The following is a 9,985-nucleotide window of genomic DNA, read 5'->3' as shown; positions in this document are numbered from 1 at the left end:
CGGAATGATGGCCCTTGAATTACCGAAAATCGGCTTTTTTTACTCTTGTCCGCGCTCTTAAGTCGAACAGTTCTCATCCGATCTTTACCAAACTTGAACCAAATGTTTTTGCCCATAATTCCTCGGCCAAGTTCATTAACTAGCCCAATCGCCCCAGTCACTTTAGAATAATGGCCCTTGAATCACCCAAAATCAGCCGTTTTACTCTTCAAAGATTCTATTTGTAGTAAGTAAACAGTATATAAAGACTGACTTACTATTTAGATGATTAGGCAGTTGTGGGAGACATGCGCTTTTCTCAAAAGCAGCTCTAGTTCATACATATATATCAAATTAGTACTGTCAGCCAAGTCTGTAAGAATGTATGGATAGCTTACATGCAGGGCTTCGGAAATTTGCCAGTTTGTCGGTTTTGGACCGATTTTTAACTCACCTGTCACAAAGTGACAAGGTGAGCTTTTGTGATCGCGCGGTGTCTGTCGTCCGTCGTCCGTCCGTGCGTGCGTGCGTCCGTAAACTTTTGCTTGTGACCACTCTAGAGGTCACATTTTTCATGGGATCTTTATGAAAGTTGGTCAGAATGTTCATCTTGATGATATCTAGGTCAAGTTCGAAACTGGGTCACGTGCCATCAAAAACAAGGTCAGTAGGTCTAAAAATAGAAAAACCTTGTGACCTCTCTAGAGGCCATATATTTCACAAGATCTTCATGAAAATTGGTCAGAATGTTAACCTTGATGATATCTAGGTCAAGTTCGAAACTGGGTCACGTGCCTTCAAAAACTAGGTCAGTAGGTCTAAAAATAGAAAAACATTGTGACCTCTCTAGAGGCCATATATTTCACAAGATCTTCATGAAAATTGGTCAGAACGTTCACCTTGATGATATCTAGGTCAAGTTCGAAACTGGGTCACGTGCCTTCAAAAACTAGGTCAGTAGGTCAAATAATAGAAAAAACCTTGTGACCTCTCTAAAGGCCATATTTTGCATGGGATCTGTATGAAAGTTGGTCTAAATGTTCATCTTGATGATATCTAGGTCAAGTTCGAAACTGGGTCATGTGCGGTCAAAAACTAGGTCAGTAGGCCTAAAAATAGAAAAACATTGTGACCTCTCTAAAGGCCATATATTTCATGAGATCTTCATGAAAATTGGTCAGAATGTTCACCTTGATGATATCTAGGTCAAGTTCGAAAGTGAGTAACGTGCCTTCAAAAACTAGGTCAGAAGGTCAACTAATAGAAAAACCTTGTGACCTCTCTAGAGGCCATATTTTTAATGGGATCTGTATGAAATCTGGTCTGAATGTTCATCTTGATGATATCTAGACCAAGTTCGAAAGTGGGTCATGTGCCATCAAAAACTAGGTCAGTAGGTCAAATAATAGAAAAACCTTGTGACTTCTCTAAAGGCCATATTTTCTTATGGGATCTGTATGAAAGTTGGTCTGAATGTTCGTCTTGGTGATATCTAGGTCAAGTTCGAAACTGGGTCACGTGCGGTCAAAAACTAGGTTAGTAGGTTTAAAAATAGAAAAACCTTGTGACCTCTCTAGAGGCCATATATTTCATGAGATCTTCATGAAAATTAGTCAGAATGTTCACCTTGATGATATCTAGATCAAGTTTAAAAGTGGGTCAAGTGTCTTCAGAAACTAGGTCAGTAGGTCAAATAATAGAAAAACCTTGTGACCTCTCTAGAGGCCATATTTTTTATGGGATCTGTATGAAAGTTGGTCTGAATGTTCATCTTGATGATATCTAGGTCAAGTTCGAAAGTGGGTTACGTGCCTTCAAAAACTAGGTCAGTAGGTCAAATAATAGAAAAACCTTGTGACCTATCTAAAGGCCATATTGTTCATGGGATCTGTATGAAAATTGGTCTGAATATTCATCTTGATGATATCTAGGTCAAGTTCGAAAGAGGGTCATGTGCGGTCAAAAACTAGGTAAGTAGGTCTAAAAATAGAAAAACCTTGTGACCTCTCTAGAGGCCATACTTTTGAATGAATCTCCATAAAAATTGGTCAGAATGTTCACCTTGATGATATCTAGATCAAATTTGAAACTGGGTCACGTGCCTTTAAATCTAGGTCAGTAGGTCAAATAATAAAAAATCCTTGTGACCTCTCTAGAGGCCATACTTTTCATGGGATCTGTATGAAAGTTGGTCTGAATGTTCATCTTGATGATATCGAGGTCAAGTTTGAAACTGGGTCAACTGCGGTCAAAAACTAGGTCAGTAGGTCTAAAATTATTAAAATCTTTTGACTTCTCTAGAGGCCATATTTTTCAATGGATCTTCATGAAAATTGATCTGAATATTCACCTTGATGATATCTAGGTCAGTTTTGAAACTGGGTCACGTGCGGTCAAAAAATAGGCCAGTAGGTATAAAAATAGAAAACCTTGTGACCTCTCTAGAGGCCATATTTTTCATGAGATCTTCATGAAAATTAGTGAGAATGTTCACCTTGATGATATCTAGGTAAAGTTCAAAACAAGGTCACGCACCTTCGAAAACTAGGTCAATAGGTCAAATAATAGAAAAATTTGTGACCTCTCTAGAGACCATATTTTTCAATGGATCTTCATGAAAATTGGTCAGAATTTTTATCTTGATAATATCTAAGTCAAGTCCAAAACTGGGTCACATGAGCTCAAAAACTAGGTCAGTATGTCAAATAATAGAAAAAACGACGTCATACTCAAAACTGGGCCATGTGGGAAGAGGTGAGCGATTCAGGACCATCATGGTCCTCTTGTTGACTTTTCAGACCGATTCAAAAACGAAAAAAATCGGTCCGGTAAAAATGGAGAAAAGTATAAATTTTGGTCTGATATCTCAGTACACCATCTACTGCCAAGCAGGAAATTGTTGGCTGCACCCTCAGATAAACAATAAACGTGTCAAACGGTCTGATTGTCACTTTGATAGTTGTTCCGTAATTAGCACGTGACGCAATCAGTGCTCGCGCGGCACATCCTTTAATGTTTGCAGACAGCCGACTGCAATGTATTAAACATTTTTGACTGGTTTCCAAATATGTCTGACTGGATCCAAATCATTTCGACGGGGATCCACTTCTTTTATTTAGAATCCGACGGATGGTTTATTTCAAAAGGCTATGTTTGATCACGGTAAAAAACAAATGGTCACTGCATTTAATCAAAGAGCTATGATTGTACATTATAGGTCTTTGATTCAATGAGACATCACACGGAAAACCGATCAAAATATTTTTTATAATTACTTGATTTGAAAAAATTACAAGATTCATTTGTTGGGGCTCCAGTTGAAACAAGTGCAGAAAATCGTCTTTGCAACCTGACTGTGCAAAAAAGAAAAAGAAAAAAAATGAACTGGCAAACACGAATGATAAAGAAAACCGGAGTGGCGCTGTTTATCACATCGGTCTTTTAAAAAGCGTTTCAAAATGAAATTTTGTTTACATCAGAAGAGAACATATAATTTTATAAAATGTAGTTGCTTATTGAAGTACAACATAAGTGAAATGAAATATCCGTGGCCAACACGCGTGACCTTTTGGTACTATACATGCGGGAAATTCGATCTCAGCGTTCATATAACGTACACATTCGGTCCGCGGCAGATTATTCTTAAAATACTGAGACTGTTTAGCAGAGAATATGTGTCGTGTAATTCACTTTGACGCATTGTATTTTATAGAATTCCGTCAAAGAATGAGGAAACATCACAAAGTATCTGCCTTGTATACGGTACCGGTCACGTGCATTGGCTTTTAGACTAGTTACGCACACGGTGTCAATGCCTCGGTAATTTTATCCTTACAAGTATTTTCTCGGAAAAACATCGAAATTTAAACAAAGTAACGATCACACATAACACTGAATAACTGTCTTCATTGTATGGAAACAGGCGGTGACCGGTAACTCAGTTTTAATGCATGACATGCTTATTTCTTTACTCTATCACGTTTTACAAAATATGTAATATTGGGAATGAGGTGGGTGGGATAGTGGCGATGTCAGGATTTTCGTTTCGGGCCGATTGAGTTATCAAAATTTCCGGAGACCTGCTTACATGTACCATACTTCTAAGTTGTTTCTTCAGATTAAATGTTTATGTAAGCTTCTTAAATTATAGACACAAGAATAAGAACCAAAGGACCAGATAAAAAACGGGCGAGGGAATTACAACGACAGAGACAAGAAGCGGAGAAAAGTGGGCGGGCCCCGTCTGGGTTTGGTGGTGGTGGGTTTGGCAGCCCCTCGTTTAATAGAGGTGATACAACAACTGTCATTGATACCACTCCTGTAGAACCTACAAAATCATCATACCAAGCACCAAGGTATAATTTCATAAAACCAACATCATATGTTAACCTCACCAAGGCAATGTGCAGAGCACACGACCCAGGTCACTAGATCCAAGGAAAGGTCACATTTGGCAGTGAAAGGTCAAATAGCTCAACTTCCTTTCTGCTGCATATCTTCTTAACCACTGGGAAGATTTTCTTAAAACTAGCGTCAGTTGTTAACCTCGTCAAGATGACATGCAGAGTGCACAACCAAGGTAACTAAATCCAAGTTCAAGGTCACATTACAGGTCAAATAGTTCTAACTTTGTGTCCCCACCTTATCTTCCTAACCTGTGGAAAGATTTTCATAGAACTAGTATCAGCTGTTAGCCACATCAAGACAACATGCGAAGTACACGACCCAGATCACTAGATCAAAGTTCCGGGTCACACTTCTAGATTGAATTACAAATATTCGTGTCTGCTCCATATCTTCTAAACCACAAGCATGAACTTCCTAAAGTAAGCATCAGTTGTTAATGTCATCCAACTGACAGTCAGGTTATTGTTAGGTCCAAGAGAATGAATAACTTAAATGTGTCCGCTTCGTATCTTCTTGACCACTTGAAAATTTTCCATAAAACTAGAATCAGTTGGTAACCTCATCAAGATGACGTTCAGGCTTTACAGTGTACAACCCAGGTGACTAGGTCCAAGGTCAAGGTCATGCTTGAAAGTCAAAGGTCATGATCACAACATTTAATTTCCCTGTATCAGAGCGGGGTCTGGCGGGTATTAATTAGTTTCTGTTTTACACAGAATGATTGAACTTTTTTTAATAAAAGACCTATTTCATAGCAGTCGACCATCAGGTAAAGGGAAGGCAATGGACTTGAGAAGCAAAAAGAAAGATGTTGATTCATTTGTAGGACAGCTCATGTCAGAAGGAGAAAGTAAGTTCTTATTTTGCTCACTTTTGTTGATTGAGTTTGTAATACTTGAGAGGATATCAATGAGTTTTGTTGGCTAAAACTATTGCCTGAGGTCTGATGAATTAGAGGTGAATTTGATAAGTTGTTTTGTTTAGCCCAGCAAATTTGTGTTAACTATTGACCAGTAAACAGCACAAACTATAGATCAGCAATTTGTATAAGGAGTCATGTTACAATTTTTATATTTTCATTGTTGAAGGCTATTTGTCTCCTACTGCTGTTCTTTTTGTATTAATTCAATGAAGCGTTGTAAAACAAAGGAAGTTAAGTCAAGATACATGGATGGGGGTTGAGTTCTTGGTAACAAGATACTTGGTGAAAATTTTAACCTTTACCCTGCTATATTTCTAAAATGGACTGGTCCATCTTTCAAACTGGACAGTACCACTTGTTTATCAAATGGGTGTTCACTGAAAATTTACTGACTGAATAGCGAACAGTGCAGACCATGATCAGACTGCACGGATGTGCAGGCTTGATCTTGGTCTGCACTGGTAGCAAAGGCAGAATCACATGCCGCCAACAGGCTAAAGGTTAAACATATTTGGAATGCATTCTTGTTGTTACTTACAGAGGTAACCAGTGTATCATCTAGTACAAATAAAGCTTTAGCAAAAGTTGCAACTCCTGCAATCAACCAGGAAGGGTAAGTGTACAACAGAAAGTTCTTGACCTCGACAAATAAATAGTGAAGAAAATAGGGATGGGAACGAATATTCGAATATTCGAATATTCGAAAATCGGTCGAATATTCGAATATGAAAATCAAATTCGAATATTCGTAAAAAAATTTCAAAATAAGTATCATTGGTTTTGGGCAATATGAGCATGCTAATTCTACAGAATAAAACCATTTCATGTTGGTTTATCGTGTATCAAAAGATGTCCAATTAACAAGAAAATAGCAATGCATATTTGGCAGGGGCCATCGTTAAGGTTTAACAGTTTGCAACAGGCGTCAATGTGTCAGATGCATGTCAAAAGATGTCCAATTAACAAGAAAATTGCAATGCATAATTACCTGGGGTCATCGCTACGGATTAACAGTTTGTATCAGGCGTAAATGTGATATCTTTTTATCTTTTGTTCATTTTTATTGGCGCCTGTTTTATGCAACAAGTTGTAGATTTTTTTTTCGAAAACAATATACCAAACTTGTAGACATTGTCGATCTTTTCACAATATTTTGTACGACGTTTCAGACCATCCACAGAATCGGTTTTCATCGGCAATCGGTCGTATTCGAATTAAATTCGAAGTACTTTATAATAAAATCAAGAAATAACATATGATTGATGTATAAGTTCATGTTGAAGGAGGTTTACTTGCTTTTTACACGACGATTTTTACACGCCGATTGAAAATTTTCAAAATGGCGGCGGTAATACAACAGCGCGTCACGTGTTTGAATTGGACGACCTAGATAAAATTGCGACGGTCTAAATTATAATCGTTTTGAGTTTTTATATCATTTTGAAGCTAAAACACTGAACTAGTTAAATATGTTCATGATTATACTGACAGAATCGTGAAATAAAACGCTAGGATCGGCAGGTTTTGCTAGTTAGGATCAGGTTACCCGAAACAAACAGTTTTTGACATTGTTACGTACGATGATCCACGCTTAAAACAAATGAATACATTGTGTATATACCAATCACTTAATAAGAATTTAAAGCTTCCATTAAAACAAACCGAATATTCGAATATATTCGAATATGGCAAACCGAATATTCGAATACTGATTTCAGTATTCGTTCCCATCCCTAGAAGAAAAGTAACTTTATTCAGGTGCATGTAGAAAACACTTGACATATGAGTAAGGCTTGAAGCATTTCTTATTTGGAGTGTGTCAAACTTGCATTCAGATGTGTTGGTAGTTGGATTTATCTTCTTGAATTATCAGTGTAACTGATTAAGCGAAATCTGAAGATTTTTTTTTTATTTCATGGGTGAGCTATAAGTATAGGGGATTGGTCTAGCGTCTGTCAACCTTTTTACTAAAACATCTCCTTTGAAACTACTGGTCAGAACTACACCAGACTTCATCTGTAGCATCCTGACGGGGTCCTCTCTCAAATTTGTTCTACTGGGGGTAATTGGCCTCTTTGAGGGGAGGCTATAGATAAAAAAGAAATACCATTAAACAGTTTTGATGAATCATGCTTATCAGATCTGTCAAATTTGTTCATATGTGGGCACTTGACATGTTCTATATGTTTGTACAGAACACAGATGTTAGTATCTTACCATTCATGATTCAGTGTGTCATACACATATTTAACATGTGTTCAAGGGTCAGGTGAACGACTCAAGGCAACTGCGGCTCTCTTGCTAAATAAAAATTTAAAGTGCCCACCACCTAACTGAAATACTGTTGAAAAGTGACATAAAACATGAGAGGTAAAAGAAATAACCATTTTATTGCTGTCTGCATTATTTTATCTTAATTGCGGAGTTTCAGCAAATCTAAATGCTTGCAGACCCTGATTTCTATATTTTGAAGTTGTTTCAAGTTTACACTCTAGAGCTTGTTAAGGAGATACAGAAAAACGTGCAATTTGATTTTTTTGTCTTGTCAGTATTCATATACGGATAGAGGAAGATATCTCAGTAACAGCAGGTAGAGATGGAGGCTTACAGAGTTTGGAGTTACATGGCATTGTGAAACTGAAAATAAATGATGAGAAGATGGGTAGAGCTTTAATAAATGTTGTAAATGAGGACAAAAAAGGAATTCAAATGCAGGTAAAGTGTGATTTTGTCTCTTATTTGTGAATAAAGTGGAATTAAGTGAAATGTTCTTTCAGTGTGACAAAGTTATTCATGTAAAATCCGCTTCTAACTTGTTGAAGTTGAAGTTGTTGATCAAATCAACGTGATATCATTAGGTTTAAGGCTGATTTATAACTTCCACAGAAAGTTAAATTAATATAAACACAGACAAAACTAACAATAAATTCAGGCCTAGTTATGCCAGTGCATTGGTACAATGTTCTGCTTAAATTTTGGTAAAGGCCTCATTTTGCCAAAATTGTGAGAGCATCCGGGCCTGGACATTCTGTGAAAAGTAAATTGTACATGGAAAAATTGTGAAATTGTGAGTACAAGTAGCGTTATAAAACATAAGACTTTTGTCATTGACTTGTGGTCTTAAATTTCTTAATATCTTGTAGGATCATTAGCATCTGCCATGTATTATCTATGATAGTCTTGCAATATTTATTAAAGAAGCATTATGTGTACGAAAAAAATACTCTTGAAAATCTACGTGTCTTCTGATCGAATACAATTATTCTGTTTTGTTCTCTGTCTTTTGTCTATATGTTCACTTTCTTGTGAATGATTGTCTTTGCCATAAGTTTTTATATTTGTAAATGGTCAAAGGCAAATGTATTGCTGATTGCCAATAAACTGAAACAGTATCAACTGGTATTTTGGGATAGCATATTATGTTAATGTCTCCTCCTTTTCTGTTGATAATACTGAAATGAAGTAATGAAATAAATATTGTTGTAAACACTTGATGTCTAAAGCTTTTTTTGTGTAGTTTATTCCGTTTCCCAACATTATGTCAATTTGAAAGCTTAAACAACCAAAAGTACTCTTATTTATCAGTATCGCCTGTATATCTATTCTGTTTTGCTTTGGTACTTAACTGGTACTCCACGGCAAAATCATGTCATTTGATTAAAAAGTATAAGCCCTTTAGTTTGTTATTTTATCATGATATTTAGAATAAATTTTTATATTGTTCTCTTTTTTACAGACACATCCAAACATAGACAAGAAATTGTTTGCGTCTCAATCAGTGCTAGGACTGAAGAATCAGGATAAACCATTCCCTGTTGGACAAGATATAGGAGTGCTCAAGTGGAGATTTAGTACACAAGATGAATCATACATGCCATTGTCAAGTAAGTCAACAGTACAACAGTATGATTGCCTTCACCCTGTGCAGCCTAACTGGTTTTACCCAGACGATAGCTCATGTCAGAGGAACGTAATAGGCTCATCAATAATCTATTGCATCAATGTGACTTACCGGTAATACTAGTGCATCAGTGTGACTTCAAACCTGCGAAAATTACTCTAATCCACAGAGGGTTATTTATCGGCAATATCACCTGATCTTACATGTAATGAATTTTTGTTTACTTTTGTATACATACTTTATACATTACTTATTGGTAAAAGTATTACCATTTCTATGCCAGTATACATACCTCCTTGCGGATATTATTTAACCAACAATGTCAGTTTCTGAGATTGTTTTTGCTGAATATGGAATATTCACATTTTTCATTCTACAAAGTTTGTGTTAAGAGCTGATTAAAAGGTTGTTACAATTACAATCTGTTATATTTTCAGTAAATTGCTGGCCCAATGAGAGTGGCAATGGATGTGACGTGAACATAGAATATGAACTTGAACAACCAAATCTTGAACTAAATGATGTCCTTATTTCTATACCTATACCGTAAGTATCTCGAGCTCAAAAATGTTTTTTTTCTGGATTATTATGTTTTGCATCCTTTAGCTCTTTCTTGTCTGTCGTTTGTCTGTAAAATTTATACATAATGTCTCAGCTTTACCTTTTAAACAAGACAAAAAATTTCAATGAAGTTTGACTCTAGTGTAAGTCAAGTCTGTAACTCCAAGGTCAAGGTCACATACAAGGCCCCAATCCTTTATCATAGAAGATAGAGG

At 36.5% G+C, this 9,985-nt stretch overlaps 1 protein-coding gene across 1 annotated transcript; it reads left to right on the top strand.

The window, feature by feature from the left end:
• Positions 1-4,125: 4,125 nt before the first annotated feature.
• Positions 4,126-9,770, top strand: LOC128554004 (coatomer subunit delta-like). The gene is made up of 6 exons (XM_053535207.1): positions 4,126-4,334; positions 5,145-5,236; positions 5,849-5,921; positions 7,858-8,023; positions 9,045-9,192; positions 9,647-9,770. Exons 2-6 carry the CDS (start codon positions 5,170-5,172, stop codon positions 9,757-9,759), a joined length of 567 nt encoding a protein of 188 aa, XP_053391182.1. The 5' UTR covers positions 4,126-4,334; positions 5,145-5,169; the 3' UTR covers positions 9,760-9,770.
• Positions 9,771-9,985: the final 215 nt, after the last annotated feature.

Source organism: Mercenaria mercenaria, unplaced genomic scaffold (genome assembly GCF_021730395.1).
Source record: "Mercenaria mercenaria strain notata unplaced genomic scaffold, MADL_Memer_1 contig_4624, whole genome shotgun sequence".
Classification (NCBI taxonomy): domain Eukaryota; kingdom Metazoa; phylum Mollusca; class Bivalvia; order Venerida; family Veneridae; genus Mercenaria; species Mercenaria mercenaria.
Note: the sequence above shows the minus strand (reverse complement) of the source record. Positions and strands in the feature narration are given on the sequence as shown.